The 22,294-nt window shown below is 50.1% G+C and overlaps 1 protein-coding gene across 1 annotated transcript in view; it reads right to left on the bottom strand.

The window, feature by feature from the left end:
- Positions 1–287: 287 nt before the first annotated feature.
- Positions 288–22,294, bottom strand: part of SYT12 (synaptotagmin 12) — a 73,167-nt gene continuing 51,160 nt past the window's right edge. The window contains exons 6-9 of the mRNA XM_050952915.1: positions 10,671–10,886; positions 9,033–9,153; positions 7,790–7,923; positions 288–2,268 (exon numbers count right to left, since the gene is read on the bottom strand). Of these exons, the coding sequence (XP_050808872.1) occupies positions 2,095–2,268; positions 7,790–7,923; positions 9,033–9,153; positions 10,671–10,886 (645 nt within the window). The 3' untranslated portion in view covers positions 288–2,094. The remainder of the gene's footprint in view (positions 2,269–7,789; positions 7,924–9,032; positions 9,154–10,670; positions 10,887–22,294) is intronic.

The raw sequence follows: 22,294 nt of genomic DNA, 5'->3' as shown, positions 1-22,294 counted from the left end.
GTTCTGCCCAGATGCTGAAGCCAACTGCCCTGCCGCATGCCGTCTGGTTGGACAGAGGTAGAATTAAACGGCTGACTGGTTTCATTTCCCCTCTATTAAGTAATCTCTCCCTTCATTTCATGGAAAGCCCATCACAACAGAGCACTGATTTCAGACCCCCTTACGCCTCAATGAGCAACACATTTTTTATCTTAATGGCTTTTCCAAGTTCAAAGATGGCAGGAAATGCCTCCTGTAATGGGCTTGCATTCCACCTCCACAGCTTTCAGTGGCAGCTGGTTCCCTGAAGCAAACAAACACCAATTGTCCCCAATGAGACTGAACTTTTCCCAACTCCTAAATTCAAAACTGAGAATCAGGTGCCTGTCCCAAAAATCACACGATTGGCTGAAATACCATGATATTTTATAAAAAATAATACCTTTGGGGTTCTTTACATTTGCGTTGTGGTGTTTGAGCCCTGAGTGCTCATGTTTTCAAGCTTTTCTCCATTATCATGAGGGCTAGACGCTTAATTTGGTTAGTTAGTTTGTTGTTTTTGTTTTAAGTGAGATTAGCAAGTAACAACATGATTCCAAGATCTGAGGCTTTACAGAAAAAACCAAATATGATGAAATTTGCAACACAACTGTGATATCTGGCAACCCTGGGTTTATCTTGACTAGGAAGAGTGGTTGAGCTGAGGCTGCGATAAGATGGCATGTGCTAATCTTGACCGCAACTTGATCTTTAGGTGGGGACTGAGTAAAAACTGAGGCCTACTCTGTTGGGTGCCCAATACGAGACCTTGTGGGCCTGGCTTCCAGAGGTGCTGAGAACCCACAATCCCAAGTGAAGATCTGCAGAAGCTCAGGAGCTCTGGAAATTGGCACCAATGTGTCTCAAGTTGGACTCTAGAATTGGCTGGAAAACAGAAGGAGGAAAAAAAGAAATCAGCTGTTTTGTGAGTAGACATTTCCCCCACTTTTCTGGCTGGCATTTGAAATTCAAAACGTTTTACCCTGTTCCATAGTTGGTCAAAAAAACAGGAGTCACCAAATATGTTATCAAATTCCACCACCATCTCCATTTTTTCCGAGTCAGATTTTGATGACATTTTTAATTGAAATTTGAAGAATTTCAGCCAACCTCAAACATGGAGGCCCCCAAAATCCAAGAATCCAAGGTGCTGAGGGCCCTCAGCTTCAACTGACTTGCAGAATCGAGCCTTTGAGAGAATGGGCTGTGGAAAAGAGGGAGTTCATTGAAATGGTAAAGTGCAGTATGAATTCTTCCTAAAGGAACTCTCCTTTAGGTTCATATTATGCTTTGGAAAATATCTTTTTTTTTTTTAAGGCTGTTCTTTTATTAAAAATGCCAACATCTGTATTCCCTCTGCTCACAGTTTAGCTCAGAATGTCCAGTAGTCAGACGGGGAAGATAAGCACCTGCTACTAATGGGGCTGCTCACTGCGCCTGAACTCAAGTTTTTAATGGGAAGCCATCCAGAGGAGGAACCAAAGGACCCCTCATGGAGAGGGCACTATTGTCAGGACAGCACTGTATTAAAACCATAAATTTCTCTTTGGACCCTGCACTGAAAACACCCGGTGGTTAAATGCCAGCCTGGCCATCATGCAGATGAAAATCCATGTGGCTAAACTCCCCCTGGGCTCTGTCTTGAAAATCTGTGCGGTTAAGTTCACCGTGGGTGCGAGTTCACAAATTTACCCCAACCCTCTTAAGTCAGTGAACAGACCATGCTCTATTGTGCAATGTTCACTGGAAAATAAGATCACAGACAATTAGGGATAATGGGACTCCCAAGCAGGGGTCACTCGAAAGGAAGTGCTAGGGAGGAAGTGTTTGCCCGGAAGCCACTTCTGCGCATAATCACACTTGAGTTGCTTCTTCTCTCAGGTTTTGGTCCACTGAAGCTTTCTTAAGGATCTGATTCAGTGACTTCCCCTGCTGCTCCTTCTTACTAAATGGAACTTGTGAAGAACGTTTGGAAAAATAGTTTATGTCCCACGTACCGCTGTCCATTTGCCAAGAATATTTGATTATGGGAAGTCTAGGCACCATGCAAGATACTCGCAGAGTGTAACTTTGCCCTTAGTTTCGTAGAACTGGGTGCCACATGGACACCGGCTTCCTTAAGGTGGCCAACATCTGGTTCCAGTGCGTGATGCCCATGCCGCTGGCCGATGGGCCAATGATGACATGGCCAATGTTTTCCGCTCTCCCATCTTCGCAACACTCTGCCACCGTCACCCGGAGAGACAGATCCTGGAGGGGCACAGGAAACATTACCAATGTCCCATTGCATTATTTATTTATTTGTATTGAGGGAGCGCCTCGGAGCCCCAGTCACAGACCAGGACCTATTGTGCTAGGCACTGTACAAACACAGAACAAAAACAGAGTCTCTGCCACAAAGACTCTACTGCAATCTAAGCACAACTTGGTGCCCGATGGCAGTGAAAGGCAAGGGTCAAGTATCATGAGTGAGGTGGTGCTTGAGGTATCCCTGAAAGCACAGAGTCTCCAAAATCTCCTGAGAGTAGGTCCTTATGAGACTCAAGGGGCCAAACTCTGAGAAAAGTCTATTGGATTCTAGGGGAGTACAAGCTGGGGAAACTTACGCTAGCACAGCGTGTCTGTGACATCTATTAGACTCACACTCATTTCCCACTTCAGCCCAGACCTGGAGAAGAGCTCTGTGTGGCTGGAAAGCTTGTCTCTCTCCCCAATAGAAGTTGGTCCAATAAAGGATATTACCTCCTCCACCTTGTCTCTGGAATATAGTAAATAATCCTGCCAACCACACACAAGCAGGGCTGGCTTTAGGCCTATTCCACCAATTCCCTCGAATCGAGCCCCGCGCCTAAGAGGGCCCCACGCCCAGTGAGAATCCCTTCCCTGGCTAGAGGCGCCTTTTTCATTTTTACTCACCTGGTGGCGCTTTGGGTCTTCGGCGGCACTTCAGCGGTGGGTCCTTCACTCTCTCCGGGTCTTCAGTGAATCTTCGGCAGCAAGTCCTTCAGTGCGGCTGAAGATCTGGAGCAACTGAAGGACCCACCGCCGAAGTGTTGCCAAAGACTCAGAGCACCGCATGGTGAATACAAGCCCCACGTGTTTTTTTACATGTGGTTTTTTTTTTTAAGTCATCCCGGCAAGGGCCCCATCAAAACTGTTTGAATTGGGCCCTGCACTTCCTAAAGCCGGCCCTGCACACAAAGTGGAATAGTCAGTCTCCCATGGCAGTGCTGGCTCTGTGTAAAAAGCCATAAGCCTTATTTTTGTCACTCAAGTCAGCAGATCTGAGTCTGGACACACAGAGGGAGCTGATCTGCTGAGGGACTGGGAACCATGTATACACAGACCTGTTGCAGAGTAAAAGCCCATGTTAATACTAGCAGATAGGGTAGCTTTGGTTACTGCCCAAGCAGTCAGCATTATGAATAATTAGCACTGAAGAGTGTAACTCAGACCTCAGCCCAAGGAATATTTCCATTGTGCACTGAGTACACAGCAGCCCCTTTCTCACATGAGCTGAGCAATGCAACCGGCTCCGTGTGAGCCTGCATGCAAAGTGGAGATCACTCTGGTTAGTTTAGTGACCCAGCCCTGCTTTTCATTATGTCCCACACTACTTCCAAACAGAGCCGGCTCTAGGTTTTTTGCCATCCCAAGCAAAAAAAAATGTTTTGGCTGCCCCCCATTCCCAGCCCCGGGGCTCCCCCCTCGTTCCCCCCCCTCGCCGCCCCAGCACTGGGCTTCTCCCTTTCCCTCCCCCCACACCGCTGCTGCCCCAGTCCTGGGCTCTCCCCTTCCCCATCAGGGCCCCCCACACACACCTCCTGCCTCCCCAGCCCTGGGCTCTCCCCCCCACACACACACCTGCACCCTCCTTTCGCTGCAGCCCTGGGTCACTGGTAACTCACTCCCAGAGTGGGTCATTCAGCAGGAATTTTGAATGTGCACAAAACACAGACAGGATTGGTTCCCATATGGATACAGAGCTGCAGTAAAGTGGAACAATTTTCAGCTAGTGTGATCGGAGGATATCTGGATGCATAAGACTGTCCTCCATAAATGAGGAAAAGTTGAGGTGCCTTTATTATTCTTTTGTTCCACTCTTTCTTTCGATGGGGAATTTGCCAGTGCAATATCACTGTTTTCCTTTTAAACACACAAACAAAAAGGCAATGGCTGTTGAAAATAGCAATTCCAGTCCTAATAACCACTGGGAAGCATTTCTTGCTCAATTTTATCCTACTTTTTCTACAGCAAGTTACGGTGGATCAGTATATTTGATTTGGGAGAAATGAAGTAACAGCTGCCCAAACTGAGTGTGAGCACTCCTGAATTTTGGAGTGTTCAGATCTGGAAGGCAGGTGCTGGGTGTGTGTGTGTGGGGCGGGGGGCAGGCTGTGGCCTCTGCGGGGGACCATGGCAGCATGTATGCAGCAGCATGTCTGGAGCTGCGCGGAGCCAGACACGCAGATCTGAGTGGCACGGTAAGGGGGCTGGGGGGTTGGAGAAGGGGTAGGGAGTTCCAGGGGGGGGCAGTCAAGGGACAGGGAGAAGGGGGGGGTTAGATGGGTCAGGGTTTCGGGGGGGCAGTCAGGGGACAGGCAGTGGTTGGATAGGCATGGGAGTCCCAGGGGTTTGTCAGGGGACAGGTAGGGGGTGGTGTCCTGGGGGAAAGTTGGGGGGGGTCTCAGGAGGGGGCAGTTGGGGACAAGGAGAAGGGAGGCTTAGATAGGGGGTGGAGTCCCAAGGGGCAGTTAGGGGTAGGGGTCCCAGGAGGGGGCAATCAGGGGACAAGGAGCAGCAGCGCTTAGATAGGCGTTGGGGTACTCGGGGGCAATTAGAGGGAGGGGTCCTGGGAGGGAGTGATCAGGGGACAGGGAGCAGGGGGTTGGGTTGGATGGGTTGGGGTTTCTGTGGGGGGCAGTCGGAGGGAGTGGATGGTGGCAGGGGGGGCTTCCCTCCCCCTGGAGTGTCCTGTTTTTTGAACGTTAAAATATGGTCTCCCTACCACTCTGCCCCTGCAAATGGGCTGCCCCCAAGCAGGTGCTTGCTTTAAACGGTGCCTAGAGCTGCTCCTGCTTCCAAAACAGAAAGTTTTTAGTCTCTAGGGTGCCACAAGGACTCCTCACTGTTTTTGCTGATACAGACTAACACGGTTACCCCTCTGAAACTAAGAAGAAATGAATTGCAGAGACAAGTCCACAGCACATTCTCTCAGCTGCCGGGAACAGACAGGGGACCTGCTCCCGGGGGCCCTGAAGTGAACAGGCGTCTTCCCACAGAGTCCCTTGCTGAGAAGGGCTTGGAGAGAAATGACCCATCCCTTAAATTCAGGATGGAAAAAACAAGCCCAGCACTACTTCTTCCTACTTAAGGAGCTCCAGCACAAAGCCAGTGCAGTTCTGTTCCTGCAGGTAGCTGGGTGGAAGAGCATTCCAGCAGAATAATACTTGTTAGCACCACGAGGGCCAGTTTACTCCAGACTGATGCTGATCTGCTTGTCTATTAAAATCCTCTTTGTAGAAATCCTCTAAACTACGACTGCTTTTCAACCAGGCCAAACCCTGAGAGCAGCTAAGCACCAGCTCACAGTGCACCACGCCAGCTGACGTCACACAGGGTAGCAGGCACTCAGCATCCTTCAGGATACAGCCTCGAAACTTTCACTCACAAGGAGCCCGATCCTGCCGGGAGGTGCTGAGCATCCTTAGCTTTCGTTAACTTTAACAGGGGCCCTAGAAATGACCCCAGCAGTCCTCCTCTTTGAAAGCCTTGTCGTTAGAGATGTGTCTCAATGACACAGCCTGGATTTTGAGTTCTGGAGCAGTTTAGATCTAGAACTATGGTTTATGGCTTGGGCCTATCCCTACTTACCATGCAAAGTTGTGCTCCATCTGTCAGCACTAGACAGAGCGGGGCAGAAAACAATGATGTGTATTATACAAACATTTCGGAAGAACAAGCATTTTTCGTTTTGTTTGAAACTTTCTGTTAATTGCTTTTTATTTTACCCTGCTTGTGAAATTTTAAACACCACATATTTTGGTAGGAAGAAAAATAACTTGCTTTCACCTTTTTAAGTCTTTTACCCATTGGGAAAAAAAAGGAGGAAAAAGTGGGAGCAAGTGGGTTCCTCTCCCACTGAAATGAAACTTTCCAGAAATTTCTGTGGGAAAAAAAGAGTCAGTAAAAGAATCTTTTGGATCAAAATGTAAGTTTTTCATGAAAACTCCCACTTTGGTTGAAAAAAGCATTTTCCATTGGAAAAAAGTTTTGGTGGGAAATTTCCAACCAGTTCTAATCAACACGTTTCTGATTTGTGCCTTGGTATTAATCCAGCTCCCTTACGTTTCATGAGTGCGATTGCATTACTGACACTCAGAGAGACAACATTCCCTTTGCCTGCCGAGGCTTCCACCTGCTGCCTTTGCTCCAGAGCCGTGGCCCACTGAAGACAATTGTTGGCTCTTGCTCCAGCAGCCAGCGAGCTGTAGACCCAGCTATTCCATCTGTTTGGCATGGCCGACTTTCATTCAAAAAGCCCATCTCTCCCAAACGTTCAACCACAAATTCCCTTGTTACAGGCTTGAATCGTTTATGCGGGATGGACGTCAGGCTACGCAGAGGGCAATTTCCTGCATTCCCTTCCTACACAGAGCTCCAGTCCCATGTTTGCTTCTTCCCAGCCATCAGAAACTGCATCTCTACCCGTCTCTCTTAGGTACCTATATAGCCCCATCACCGCTGCACCTCCCAGTTTTTAATGTACTTATCCTTACAGCACCACTGGGTGGTGGGAAGTGCTATTAGCACCATTTTACAGATGGGGTACTGAGATGGCACAGGGAGACTAAGTGACTTGCCCAAGGTCACACAGAAAGTCTGTGGCAAAGAAAGGAACTGCACCTGGGTTTCCTGAGCTGCAGCCTAGCCCCCTAACCACTGATCCCCCCTTCCTGTCTCCTGAGTCCTTGGACTTATTGAAGCGGATTTTCTGAGATTTCCTCTCCTGGTTGCTTTGAAAAGTGTCAAGTGTGTTTCATCAGTACCTGCAGATTTATATGCTACAGATCTAGCTTTCACTCACTGCCGCTCTAGCCATCATCACTGACACATTCAGTTCCTTTGTCTTTGTCCAATTCTCCCTGATCTCAGTGCTATCACTCTCACGATGGGAGGAACAGGAGGATGCCCCAGCGACGTTGTTATGGCAACCATCCCTTAATAGGCTCTTTCCTGTTTCCATGCCACTGAAGAAAACTTCCTCCTTATTATCTGTCCTTTGAAGGTGTCTCCTTCAGACATGTTTATTAGCTGCTAACACCAGAGCCTCTGACTTGGTAAATGAAAATACTCTCTGCTTTCAAGTCGGGCAGTGATCCTGGTTAGCTCTCAGCCATCGGCCCTCCTTTTTCAGCTGCAGGATTTAATTTTAATGTCTCTCTGATTTGCACCAGAGAACTCACTGCCCGAATCTCTTCCCTGATATAAGAAGCAGTCAAGCTCTGGGAGAGTTCAGAAAAATATAAATGTCAGGCTAAGGATGAGTGAAGATTTACAGTTCCATCTGTAGTTCTAGTTACATACTCAGGCCCTGGTGTACTGTAATTTCCTTGATGTGGGGGAGGAGGGAAGGTGCAGTCTTGAATGCACCCTGTTGGGTAGACCCAAGAGGCAGGTTTGGGTGGATCTCATGAACGGTGTAAAATTTTCTGGCTTAAAAAAAAAAAGTTACAACTCTTCAGTCTGCCCTTGACTGGGAAGTTCTCACCTGTAGGACGATTGCGGGCACTGAGAAAATCATGGCCTCGTTAAACACCGGATTTGTGTCATCTCTCTTCACAGCTGTCTTCTTCTTGCTGATCTTCCTCCCGTCCTGAAGCAAGTACACTTTGACGAAAGGATCTATTTGGACAATGGGAAGCAAAGGACCATCATTCGCAAACTGGCCTCCACCCATAAGCAGAGACGACGCTGAGTGAGCGCAGGGAACACTGCACCTCAGGGAAAGGGGGTATACGCACAGTAGCTCAGAGACAATGTGTAACTGGTGATGGAAGGACATATGACTTCTCCATGCATTGCCCCTGCAGGGTGGGGGGCAGGAGTGACTGAGGGAAACGGGAGGGGGCAGGAAGAGACGGACATGTTCCTGTCCATTTGCCCTGTTCTCCCCCTCTCTCTAACACCCTTGGAGAGGCCCCTCTCTTCCCCACCTTTGCTCCCCATGGCCCCTCCGCTTCCTGCCAGCCCCACAGCAGTTAGCGAGCTGCATCCCGAACCGCACCCCAGAGCAGAGAAATCGCAACCGAGTTTAGGAAAGCGCTGACATTGCAAAAACCTGCCCCCCTCGGGGTGGGGGGAGAACATAATGCCCCCCTGCACACGTGTTGCCTCTGCATTAGCTCTTTGGGACAGGGACCATCTATTTGCTCTGTGCTTGTACAGCGCCAAGCACAGCGGGGTCCTAGTCCGTGACTGGGGCTACTAGGCACTACCACAATCATAAATGTAACCTGTTAATATACCTGCGGGTGACTTGAATAAACGCCCCATTCAAAACAGGCCCTTCCCATTTAACTAGGGGACCCTCGGTGACTATAATGAGGCAACAGAAAAACTGTGCCTGTGAGCGATGCTGCCTCCTAGTGGCTGAGCAGTACAGAGATTAAGTGCAGCACCTGGCACAATGGGGCGCTGTCTCTATTTGGGACTAGCACGCTACAAACAGTAAATAACAACTGCCCTTGCTAGCAGCTCTACGTGATCCCCTTGGCTTAAGTGCAAGAGGCCTGAGGTTTTGGAGCTCAAGTTCTGGGCTTCTTGTCTGAGCTCCCCAGAGCTGCAGCTGATTTAAGAGGTGTGGAGTGCCTGGACTCACTGCAGCACTTCAAGCACTAATGCAGCAGAGATGCACTCTGGGCAGCAGTTCTAGCAGGGGAAGCTGCAGGCACGGCAGAGCTGCACAGAGCTGGCCTCTGGCCAGAGCTGCTCTTTCATGGCCTCGCACTCACCTGCTGTCATTTTGCTGTTGGTCCACACGAGGTTTTTGGCTTTAACCACTACGACCGTCAGCCTCTCCGCTGTGGGTAGGTAACTAAGAGACAGCAGGATCTCTCCCACTGAATCAACTGCCTGCAGGACACGTAAGGCGCCATCTGTCACTCAACAGCAAACCTCGGCAGAAATGACTCATTCACAGACAAGAGGGGCAGGAGAAATAGCTATCTGGCAGAGAAAGTTTTTCCCTGAACGAGGGCAGAAGCCAGGCAGGGTAGCTCTAGCCTATAGAGGCTGACCTAGTGGTTAGAGGCCAGCACTGGGACTCAGGAGACCTCAATTCTCTGCTCTGCTACAAACTGCCTATGTGACCATGGGCAATTCACAGAGGGTTTGCTTACGCTATGGGGTGGCTGTGTCACTGTAGCCCCATAGTGTAGATGTGCGTGACAATGGGAAAAAGCTGTAGTCACTTCACCTCCCAAGCGACAGGAGCTAGGTTGACAGAAGCAGTCTTCTATCGACCTACACTGGGGGCTTAGGCTGGCAATGCTAGTGCTCGAGGGAGTGGACTTTTCACCTCCCTGAGAGTCTTAGCTATGTCGACCTAAGTTCTAAGTGTAGACCAGGCCTTAGTCTCTGTGTCTCAATTTTTGCAGATGGGGAAAATAGCACTTCTCTACCTCACAGGAGTGTGGCATGGATAACTACAGGGAAGGTTATGAAGGGCTCAGATTATACGGTGTGGAGGCCACATAAGTACCTCAGAAAGATAGGTGTCATCTTCATGTGTGACATCCAACTGTCATCGATGGTGGCAAAAGCAGAGGGAAATCCTGCTCACTTCCCCCTATTCTCCCTCCTACCTTGCCCCATACTGGGAAAAACAGGGGTCACATTGATTAAACCAAAAGGCAGCGGGCTGGATTCTCACTGGGGTAAATGGCTGACTCACATCAGCTGAGGATCTGCCAGTGAATCTAGACGCAGAAAAGGAAACACTATTTCACCTCGGCCTTTGGAGGTCAATGAGACAAATATTTTCACTGCTTTTAAGAAGTCAAGGACTCTTAATGAATTGAGCTGGGCTTGAGCCAACCCCAGAACCAAACACCTGAACACTTGGAAAATTTGGGTTTGGACCTCAGGTTTGGCTGGCTCTGACTCCTCTCCAGGAATTACAATTTGAGCTCTACAACCTGAGATAAGGATGCTCACGCTTCAGGGTGTCAGCTGATGGCCTGCAAGGAGGAGGAGGGAATTGCTCCTCCCAGGTGGATCAGTACACAATTGGAAAGGTGCATTATGAGGGCAAGGGGCTGGTTTCATCTCGCTCCACAGCAGGAAATGTTGGCCATTACCATGCCACTGCACAGGATGACCAGATCTGGAGTGACATCGTATCCTGTTTTCCCCGCTGAGCCTCCAGATCTTGTGCTTCAGCATCAACTCTGGTTTCCAAACCCAGCAGTAAAGATGAAATTCTCTCACACTTCATGCACTGGACAGCTCCTACTGGGGAGGTAATCAAACCCAGCACTGCCTGTGGCTGACCCAGTAAGTACAGAAAATACAGCGCTTATCTTTCATGCCCCACTACCTCCTTTTCAGGGAGCCCAACTTGCACCATCATGCAGACAATGAGAGCTCACCTTGTTCATGTCCTGCAGATAGAGCCAAGCATTGAATGGGCGGCTGGCCAGATCCAAGTCCAACAGCTTCAGCTCTGCTACCCCGGTGCTGATGTTCCTCTCGTCCTCATCAATGCCAAAGACAGAAAATCTCAAGCTGTTTTCCTCCAGAGCAGACGGGTCCAAGGGGATGGAAAACTTCTCATCAAAGAAGACAGAAAAGGCACTCCTTTGAATCTGCCGAGAGAAAGGAAGGTTCAACGCTACAGCTGCAGGAGACGAACATACTACTATGGGGATTTACTTGAGGGAGGGCGTTTTCCTTTAAAGAGCCACTGAGACCACCTGGAAAACTCTGAAAAAGATTCCCTTCCCAGGCAGTAAGTTAGCAGTTTAGTAAATCTCTAAGTGGCCGGAACCACGGGTTCAAATCCCACCAGGACTGATCCAGCCCTTTGTGCTTCCAGGGTAAAGACAGATAAAGCTTCATGCAGTTTACTGGGTGGGAGACCTTAAGAACCAAGGCTCTCTTTGGTTCTGTTGGTAGAAAGTCAGGGCAAAGTTTTCAAAAGGGCTGTCCACTGATGCTTGTTCTGCCAGCCTCACAACTATCCCCCTGCACAGGGCCGGCTTTAGGAAGTGCAGGGCCCAATTCGAACATTTTTGGCAAGGCCCTGGCAGGGATGACTAAGAAAGAAAAAAAAAAGTGTAAAAAAAAAAAAGCCTTTAATTTCTTCCATGTTTTATTTACTTTCCATAACTATATAAATAATAAAATTATATATTATGTACATTGCATCATATGCTGTTGATTGGTTATTAATGACTGCCCTTTCACATGTGTGGGTCCCCACCACTCCCTGGAGGTGTGCACATGTGTGGGTCCCAGCTGCTCCCTGCCCCTCTCATTGAAGCCCTGGGAACTGCAGGGCAGCAATGGACATGGGGCTGGTTGAAGGCAGGGCAGGGGCTGACTGGAGGTAGGGTCTGGCTGCAGGCAGGGCAAGGGGTGGGGGGCTGCACTGGGAACTGCAGGGCCGCAGTGGACATGGGGCTGATTGGAGGCAGGGCAAGGGCTGACTGGAGATAGGGTCTAGCTGCAGGCAGGGAAAGGGGTGCAGGGCTGGCTGGAGAAAGGGGACTGTGGGGCTGGCTGGCTTCAGGCAGGGCCACAGGGAGGTGCAGCAGGGGTTGGCAGGGCTGGAGACAGAAGAGTGCAGGAATGGCTGGCTTCAGGCAAGGGGGTGCAGCAGGGGTTGGCTGGAGACAGGGCAGGGGGTGCGGCAGGGGCTGGCTGTGGGCAGGGGGTGCAGAGCTGGCTGCAGGTGGGGGGACGGGGCTGGTGTGGGCAGGGCAGGGGGTGCAGCAGAGGCAGCTGGAGCCCCGGCCCTTTAAATTACCCCCAAGCTCCCCGCTATTCCAGGGCTCTGGGGGCTATTTAAAAGGGCCCAGGGCTCCCCGGCTTCTACCCCACCCTGGACTTTTTAAATAGCTGCGGGAGCCCTGGGGAATGCATAGCGGTGGCGGGGCTCCGGCGGCTATTTAAAGGACCGGGGTGGCAGAGGCAGCTGGAGCCCTGGCCCTTTAAATAGCTCCCGGAGCCACCCGCTACCCCAGGGCTCCGGGGGCTATTTAAAGGGCCCGGAGCTCCAGCCGGGAGAGCGGGGCTGGGGGGCAGCCGCGCTCCTGCCGGTGCTTTGGTCAGGGGAGCCGAGCCACGGAAGACCCTGGAGCAGACCACAGCTGGGGTAAGTAAAAAAAATTAAAAAGATGCCTAAGGCGTGGGGCCCGATTCCTGGGAATCGGGCGAATCGGCCTAAAGCCGGCCCTACCCCCCGAATGTGCTAGTCGTGTGCTTACACAGCTATTGGTGACACCAGACATATCTGTGCTCTACCTGACAGGGAGCCAGGAGGCTTAGGTAGCTCCTGTTCGTAAAGTGCTTTGATAAAAGGGGCTATCAAAAGTAGGAAAGTCCTTGTGTAAGGAGCAGAATTAAAGCAAGTTACTGCACCTAAAGGATGGCTCCTTGCTCCAGATGGAGGATGGATGGAGTCCTAGAGGACTGGAGAAGGGCGAACATAGCACCTATCTTTAAAAGAGGGAACAAAAAAGATTCAGGGAATTATAGACCAGCCAGTTGAACTTTGTTACTTGGAAAGATACTGGAACAAATGATTAAAGAGTCAATTTGTAAGCACCTAGAGAGTGATAGGGTGATAAGTAATAACCAACATGGATTTGTCAAGAATAAATCACGCCAAACTCACCTAGTTTCCTTCTTTGATGGGTTACTGGCCTAGTGGATAGGGAGAAAGCCACAGACAATTTATCTGGAGAAATGTAGTCTAGATGAAATTACTATAAAGTGGGTGCATGGCTGGTTGGAAAACCATACTCAAAGAGTAGTTATCAATGGTTTGCAGTCAAACTGGGAAGATGTATCTCGAGTGGGTTACACATGAGTCTATTCTGGAGCCAGTACTATTCAATGTTTTCATTAATGACTTGGACAATGGAGTGAAGAGCATGCTTATAAAACGTGCAGATGACGCCAAGATGAGAAAAGGGTTGCTAGCACTTCAGAGGGCAGGACTGGAGAACTGGTCTGAAATCAACAAGATGAAAGTCAATAAAGACAAGTGCAAAGTACAACACTTCGGAAGGAAACTCAAACGCACAGCTACAAAATGGGGAATAACTAGCCAAGTGACAGACCTGCAGAAAACGATCTCAGGGCTATAAAGTGGCTCACAAATTGATTATGAGTCAATGTGATGCAATTGCAAAAAAGACTAATATTTTGGGGTGTATTAACAGGAGTGTTGTATGTAAGACATGGGAGGTAATTGTCCTGCTCTACTCAGCATTGGTGGGACCTCAGCTGGAGTACTGTGTCCAGTTTTGGGCACTACACTTTGAGAAAGATGTGAACAAATTGGAAAGGATCCAGAAGAGAGCAACAAAAATGATAAAAGAGTTAGAAAATGTGATCTATGAGGAAAGGTTAAAAAATACGGAGCACGCAGTCCTGAGAAAAGAAGGCTGAAGGGGAAACCTGACATGTCTTCAAACACATTAAGGCCTGTTGTAAAGAGACTGGTGATCAATTGTTGTCCATGTTTGCTGAAGGTAGGACAAGAAGCAATGGGCTTAATGTGCAGGAAGGGAGATCTAGGTTAGATATTAGGAAAAGCTTTCTAATTAGAAGGATGGTTATGTACTGGAACAGGTTAGTCAGGGAGCTTGTGGAGTTCCCATCTTTGGAAATTTTTAAGAACAGATTAGATAAACACCTGTCAGGGATGGTCTAGGTTTACTTGGTCCATCCTCAGTGCTGGGGGCTGGACTAGATGATCTCTCGAGACCCCTTCCAGCCCTACCTTTCTATGACTCTATGGGGAAATTGAACTGGACTTGCAAGGCAGCTAAATAAGCAAATCAAGGTACATTAGGGAAGTGGCTCCCAACCTTTCCAGACCACTCTACCCTTTTCAGATTTATCCTGCGAACCTCCAAGTTTCACCTCACTTAAAAACGACTTGCTTACAAAATCTGACATCAAAATACAACAGTGTCCCAGCACACTATTACCGAACAATTGCTGACTTCCTCATTTTTACCATAGAATCACAAAGTAAGTCAACTGGAATACAAACATTGTACTTACATTTCAGTGTATGGTACGCAGAGCAGTATAAACAACTCACTGTATGAAATTGTAGTTTGTACTGAATTCACTGGTGCTTTTTATGTAGCCTGCTGTAAAACTAGACAAATATCTAGATGAGCTGATGTACCCCCCGTAAGACCTCTGCGTACACCCAAGGGTATGAGTACCCCTGGCTGAGAACCACTGCATTATGGGAAAGAGGAGATGGATGAGACTCTTAGGACATGGGTTTTTCTCCTGTGACATGGGGCTGCAGTGAGTTTGTTGCATTAATGAGCACTAGGTTATCCCTAAATCCCTCATGTATAAATATACTGTGATTCCACAGGGCGAGAGTAAAATCACAGGCCTATGTCATAGCAATAGCTGTCCCCACATTAGTGCAGAAGTTTCAAAATAGGGCTGAAGGAAGCACTCCAGGGAAGAGCTGCTGCCGCAGAGAAGGTTAGGGATTGCTGAGCAATCACTGTTACACAACTCCTGAAATGAAGCAGGGGGGATGCAGTGTGTGGAGCACAGGCAGGCTCTGCATCAGCCTTCTCCCTCCGTCTGTGCCTGTGTGTGTGTTATGGGGAAGCTCTAAGAGACACCAAGGCTTAAAGGAACCCCGGGAAGGGCAGTCAGAGAATCCCAACAGATGTGGTATTAACAAGTGACCCCCTCCCAAGTAGTGGGGCATTTGCGGGGGCGAGGAGTCTGTTGGATCCCTCCCCCCATTGCTGGTTCCCTCTCCATGTGACACCACAGCATGCAACAGACCAGTCAGAGAACCGAGTGGAGGAGAGGGGTTCGCTGACCTATCAGGACATCATCTTGCAAGGTGCTGAGTATCTTCCGCTGAAATCTGTGTGGGTTGTGGGTGCTCAGAACCGGGCAGGATGTGTGCGTGTGCATGGGAACGTGGGAATGTTGGGAAAGAGGGAGGATAAATGGAGGGAGAGAGTGTGCAGGGAAATGGGAGGGGAGAAACAGGCCCCTGCCCTCTAAAGTGCCATAATAGGTGGCCTACCAGCTGCAGAGGGTTGGACGAATGGGTCCTGTGGCAAGAGCTCCCTCTGCCTCCCCCATGCTCCCAGGGACACTTAGGACTGAGCGATGGACTCCCATTGACTGTGCATGTGGCAGCATGTTGTGTTCGCCCGAGGCTGCTGCACTGGGCTAGCACCAGTGAAACCTGCCTGACAAAACAGAACCTTGGCCTGTGTTTCCTGCATCCACGTCCATTCCCTGGGCTGCAGGCTGGCGGAGACGTGATCCTGACGTGTGGGGTTCCCCCCAATTCTCTAGCTATCTGGAGAAGCCATTCTAGGAGGCACTTGGTGGTCAGAGATTTGACGTTTTAATTTTTTCCCTTTTCTCTGCTTCCTGTCCTAAAGCAAGGCCTGACCCTACACACCCTTATCCTCGCGCATAGTCCTTCACTCACGGGAGCTGGCTTAAGAGACCACCTCTGAGAGTTTGCAGGATTGGCCCCCTGTTGTGTAGCAATGCTGTGCACTATTAAGCACCTGTCATCCTCCGTCCCAGAGGTGGCCGCATTTCAGTGGCAGGCAGGGAAATGCCTGAATCAGGGTTGCCAATTTTCTAATTGCATAAAACCGAACACCCTAGCCCCAACCCTTCCTCGAGGCCCGGCCCCTTGGCCCGGCCCCCTGCTCACTACATTCCCCCTACATTCCCCCCTTAGTGGCTCACTCTCCCCCACCCTCACTCACTTTCATTGGACTAGGGCAGGGGATTGGGGTGTGGGAGGGCTGAGGGCCAGAAATGAGGGGTTCAGGGTGTGGGAGGGGGCTCCAGGCTGGTGCAAGGGGTTGAGGTGCAGGAGGGAGCTCCAGGCTGGGGGATGGAACAGAGGGGTTCAGGGTGTGGGAGGGGACTCTGTGCTGGAGCAGGAAGTTGAGGTGCAGGGTGGTGAGGGCTCCATTTGGGGAGTGCAAGATCTGGAGTGGGTCCGGGGATGAGGAGTTTGGGGTGCAGGAGGGAGCTCCAGGCTGGGGGATGGGGCAGAGGTGTTCAGGGTGTGGGAGGGGGCTCTGTGCTGGAGCAGGAGGTTGAGGTGCAGGGTGGTGAGGGCTCCATCTGGGGGGTGCAGGATCTGGAGTGGGTCCGGGGATGAGGAGTTTGGGGTGCAGGAGGGAGCTCCAGGCTGGGGGATGGGGCAGAGGTGTACAGGGTGTGGGAGGGGGCTCTGTGCTGGGTCGGGGGTTGAGGTGCAGGGTGGTGAGGGCTCCATCTGGGGGGTGCAGGATCTGGAGTGGGGCCGGGGATGAAGGCTTTGGGGTACAGGAGAAGGCTCTAGGTTTGCGGGGGCTCAGGGCTGGTGCAGGGAGTGCGGGCTTACCTCTGGCTGCTTCCACTCAGCAGCACAGCGTGGGGGCTAAGGCAGGCTTCCTGCCGGTCCAGACTCTGCGCTGCGCCCTGGAAGCAGCAAACTCCTAGGTGGAGGTGCAGCAGGAGGTTTTGCGTGCTGCTCTCGCCCGCAGGTGCCGCCACTGAAGCTCTTATTGGCCATGGTTCCTGGCCAATAGGAATGCAGAGCCGGTGCTCAGCGTGGGGGCAGTGCACAGAGCCACCTGTCAGAAACCTGCTGGCCACTTCAGGAGCACAGCGCGGAGACAGGACAGGTAGGGACTAGCCTGCCTTACCTCTGCAGCACTGCCAACTGGACTTTAAATGGCCTGGTCAGCGGTGCTGACTGGAGCCACCAGGGTCCCTTTTCGACCGAGTGTTCCGGTCGAAAACCAGACATCTGGCCACCCTATCCTGGATGCCTGGGGTTGGCTGTCTGGGACCCTTCTGGAAGAAATCTGCTGTAGAACAGAAGATCTATGATGATGTATAAAGTTATTTATCTCATGAGAAGGTGAATTGTACCCAGTGCTGTATTCTCTCGCTTTAGTATTTGCTTGGCTAATGGATTTTAATATCATACGTTTAACTGAAAATAACAAGTAATTAGAAAAGAAGCAAACTAGCAGCCAGCAATTCAGCTGATGCAAGCCAGCCTCTCTCTCTGGTCAAGTGAATGGGTTATTTCCATCAGCTGAGGATCTGGCCCCTGAAAGCATGTGTCCCTGGGAGCCTCTCCCATGCCTTTCTCTAGCGATGCCTCTGGGTTTCCTGTCTCTCCTTGTGCTGTTTATTTTCTGACTGCCCGGATATTGCTCCTCAGATCTGCAGTGCCACGGGGTGGCTCCCCAGCTGCAGCCTGCATGCCAGCACGTCCGGAGAGCACTCTGACTCCCTTCCACATGCTCCCTTGGCCTCTCCAGAGAGCATTCCTTCCCCTCCCTGCAGGGTAGGTTTACAGGGAACTTACACCTGCCCGCTGGGTAAAATCCAGTGGTGGATTTAGAGTTAGTGGGGCCCTGTGCTCAGCTTCATTTCTGGGGCCCATCCTGGGGACCCAGCCAAGAAAAAGAATATTCTCTCTTATCTCCCCCCTGCCCCCACTTTTCATGCTTTTTTTCTTCATCCTCCTCCTATATTATAAGTAATAGAAAGTAAATAAAAACAAAGTTTGGTACCTTGATTGGTTTTGTAGTCTAACTTATTTTTCACAGACCACTTGAAAATTGCTAAGGGTCTCGGCTCACCATTTAATGATCTTTCCAAATATTGTTTGTAACGTTACCCACCTATTGTAAAGCACTTTGGATAAGAGCGCTTTATAAAAAAAATGTGAAAAAACATTGGGGTGCAGGGTCTGGCCAGGAGTTAGGATGTGGGAGGGGGCTCAGGGTTGGGGTGTGGGAGGGAGTTAGGGTGCAGGAGCGGGGTGGGAGGTTGGGGTGCAGGGTCTGGCCAGGAGTTAGGATGTGGGAGGGGGCTTAGGGTTGGGGAGGGAGTTAGGGTGCAGGAGCGGGGTGGGAGGTTGGGGTGCGGGGTCTGGCAAGGAGTTAGGGTGTGGAAGGGGGCTCAGGGCTGAGGCAGTGTGTTGGGGTGTGGAGTGCTTACTGGGGCAGCTTCTGTTTGGTGTGAGGGGTGCAAGTGGGGATGGGGGTGTGCAGGAGTCAGGGCAAGGGGTGGGGCTATGTGTGTGTGGGGGGGTGCAGGAGTAAGGGCAGGGGACTGAGGGGATGTATAGGGGGCAGTGCATGGGGGGGGCACTCAGGGCTGGGGCAGTCCCAGTCACGGCTGCTGGGTTACCTTACCTGGATCCCTGCCCCGCTGCTACTCCTATTCGCTGCCAAAGGGAACGGTGGCAGCAGCAGCTCATGAAAGCTGAGACCCCCTGGCCTGCCACTCCCTTCTCCTGGCCTTTTTCCAGGGGCCGCCAGCAGCAGTGCACGCCAGGGACTGCACCTGCACTGCCCGGCGTCTGGACGCCCCACCAGGGAAGCACACACGCCTGCCCTACAGCGCCCCCAGTCAGTCCCTCACCTGCCTGCCTCACCTGGCCACTTGCTGTGGCGCATGGGGCCGCCAGCACCAGCAGCCCAGCTCACCGGCTGGGAGAACGCACCGCATGCTGTGCACAGCATGGCTCTTAAATGGCTCCCTCCCTGCTCTCTCCCACAGCTTCTGTCCCCACAGAGGTCCACCTGCAGGGGATGCTGGACGGTGCTGGGCTGCCAGCACTGGGGGCCCCTGTACTTGGGGCCCCTGTGCCAGGGCACTGTGTGTTGCACTGTAAATCCGCCTCTGGTAAAATCCATACAATTGCCTATTCCCTTCCAGATAATGCACTGGGCTGTGTGCTGCCTGGAGTGCTCTCTGCACATTTACTCCCCAGACTCTGCGCTGACTCATTCACAAGCCAGCTACTGAAGCAGTAACAACCTCCAAATTGCTAATGGCCTTGAGGAGTTGATGGCCGGAGAGGCAGAGTGGTATTACCTCCAGCAGACGCCTGATTCAGAGGTCACTACAGCTCTTATAAATTCGAGCTGGGCCTGATCGAGTTCACAAGGTGTCACCTCCCTGCTCCCAGCTTTGGGGATGTTCACACCCGGATCAGTGCCTGCTCAGAACGTTGTGACTTCTCTCTCTCTCTCTCTCTGTAGTGGGCCAATCTGCAGTGCTAAAGGCCTGATTCTGTTCTCACATTAGGTTTACACTCCACTGAGTCCAATGAAACCATCTCTGAATTTATACTAGTGTAAATAAGATCAGAAGCAGGTCTTAACCCTGGCCACCCCCGGATTGTGGAAGGTTGGGCTCAGATCGGATTCTGCACCCAAACTTAGCTGAAAGGAGTTCGTCCAGCAACTGAACAGAAAAGTTCTTCCCTCTTCCCTGCTGTTGAGCCTGGGGTGCTCTGCACTGCCACTGATGCAGGCATCACAGCAATTAATGACCAATCTGCTATCCAGCAGGAAAACAGGGCTTCACTCTCAATAGGATAGGCTGTTTCTAACTGATCATTGCAGTTAGGGTGACCAGATGTCTCGATTTTATAGGGACAGTGTCATAAACAGATAGCTAAGGGTTAATGTCTCTTTCACCTGAAGCACCTGACCAGAGGACCAATCAGGAAACTGGATTTTTTCAACTTTGGGTGGAGGGAACTGAGTGTTTTTGGCTTTGTTTTCTGGCTGCCTGCTTGCTCTGAGCTTTGGAGAAGTAGTTCTACTTTCTAGTCTTCTGTTTCTAAGTGTAAGGACAAAGAGATCAGATAGTAAGTTCTATGGTTTCTTTTCTTTGGTATTTGCATGAATATAAGTGCTGGAGTGCTTTGATTTGTATTCTTTTTGAATAAGGCTGTTTATTCAATATTCTTTTAAGCAATTGACCCTGTGTTGTATCATCTAATACAGAGAGAACATTTGTACTTATTTTTCTTTCTTTTTATATAAAGCTTTCTTTTAAGACCTGTTGGAGTTTTCTGTACTTCAGGGAAATTGAGTCTGTACTCACCAGGGAATTGGTGGGAGGAAGAAATCAAGGGGAGATTTGTGTGTTGGATTGCTAGCCTGACTTTGCATTCCCTCTGGGGGAATAGGAAAGTACTTTTTGTTTCCAGGATTGGGAACAGAGAGGGAGATTCACTCTGTTTGGATTCACAGAACTTGTGTCTGTGTATCTCTCCAGGAGCACCTGGAGGGGGGAAGGGAAAAAGGATTATTTCCCTTTGTTGTGAGACTCAAGGGATTTGGGTCTTGGGGTCCCCAGGGAAGGTTTTTCAGGGGGACCAGAGTGCCCCAAAACACTCTAATTTTTTGGGTGGTGGCAGCAGGTACCAGGTCCAAGCTGGTAACTAAGCTTGGAGGTTTTCATGCTAACCCCCAGATTTTGGACGCTAAGGTCCAAATCTGGGACTAAGGTTATTACATGGTGTGCAGCTGGTGGGAGATAGACAGAATCCAGAAGCCAGTAGGAATATTATATTTTTCTTTTCTCTGCTAAGGGCTTTTTAGCAGAGAGAAACAGTTGGTTTTAAAAGGGAACCAGAGAGAATTTTTTTTTTTCTGCTCTCTCTCGCAGTTTGTGGCTTGCATGTTAAGGGTCTTTTGTCATGCAATAGCCCTCCCATTAGGAGTCAAGTACCAGCACTTATAGGCATGCAAATAAAGTGGTTTTTCTGGTTTCCCTTCATTGAACATTAGCTAGAGAGAGAAAAGGAAAATTAGCTAAAGGCACTGTTGCTAGGCAGACTTCAGGAGGCAACAGAACCTGCAGTTCAGAAGATAAACACCGGAGGGCACCCCAACACAAGAAAACAGGAATCATGACTTCTAAGGCAAAAATTGACGCCGAAGAGCAAATCAAAGAAGCTGAACACAGGCGACAACTGGAAATAAAACAAAAAGAGATGGAAATGAAAGAAAGAGAAGAACAGATCAAAGAGGCAGCCTTCCAAAGAGAACAGGCAGCCCAAGAGGCAGCACACAAAAGAAAACTAGAAGAAGAAGAGATAGCCTACCGAAGGAAACAAGCAGAAGAAGAGTTGGCCCACCACCGAGAAATGGAAAAACACCAAAAAGAAATGGAAAAAACAACAAAAAGAAATGGAAAAAACAACAAAAGAGAATGAAGAGAAGGAAAAACAGAGAAAACATGAACTGGAGTTGGTAAAAGCTGGGCTGCATGTGCCAGCCAACCCTAACAACCCGGCGCCAAATATTGCTCCACAGCACAGGAAATTTCCCACCTACAAGGCAGGTGATGACACCGAGGCCTTCTTGGAAAATTTTGAAAGAGCCTGTCTTGGGTACAGCATTCCCGAAGACCAGTACATGGTAGAATTGAGGTCACAGCTCAGTGGACCTTTAGCAGAGGTGGCAGCTGAAATGCCTAAGCACCAAATGAATGACTATAAACTTTTTCTAACCAAGGCCAGATACAGGATGGGGATAACCCCAGATCATGCCCGTCGGCGTTTCAGAAACCAAAAGTGGAAACCAGAGGAGTCATTTCCCAAACACGCCTACTGCATTGCAAAAAACTATGAGGCCTGGCTAACAGGAAACAACATTCAAACCTTGGAAGAACTGAACCTCCTCATACAAATGGAGCAGTTCTTGGATGGTGTTCCTGAAGACATCACACGGTACATACAAGATGGAAACCCCAAGAATATCGCTGAGGCGGGGGAGATTGGAGCCAAATGGATGGAACTGGCAGAAAGCAAGAAAGCTACTGTCAAGGGGAACGATTACCCCAGGGGGCACACAGACCATAAACCCTACAACCGAGGACAGCCAAAGACCCCACATACCACCCAAGTAAAGCCACAGATACCCTACCCTTCAACCTCACCAGTCTCCAGTAACTCACCTCGGCCCAGTGACCCATCAGATGGAAGATGCTTTAAGTGTAATGAACTGGGACATATCAAGGCCAAGTGTCCCAAGAACACCATGCGAGTGCAATTCATTACACCACCATCACACCAAAGATCCCCAGGCCCGGATGCCTCTCAAATACCCTTGGAGCGAAGGGAAAATTTGAGAGTGGGCGGAAAGAAGGTTACTGCGTGGAGAGACACGGGGGCACAAGTGTCAGCTATCCACCAATCCTTCGTTGA

The sequence above is a fragment of the Gopherus flavomarginatus genome, chromosome 5 (assembly GCF_025201925.1).
Source record: "Gopherus flavomarginatus isolate rGopFla2 chromosome 5, rGopFla2.mat.asm, whole genome shotgun sequence".
NCBI classification, from domain to species: Eukaryota; Metazoa; Chordata; order Testudines; family Testudinidae; genus Gopherus; species Gopherus flavomarginatus.
Note: the sequence above shows the minus strand (reverse complement) of the source record. Positions and strands in the feature narration are given on the sequence as shown.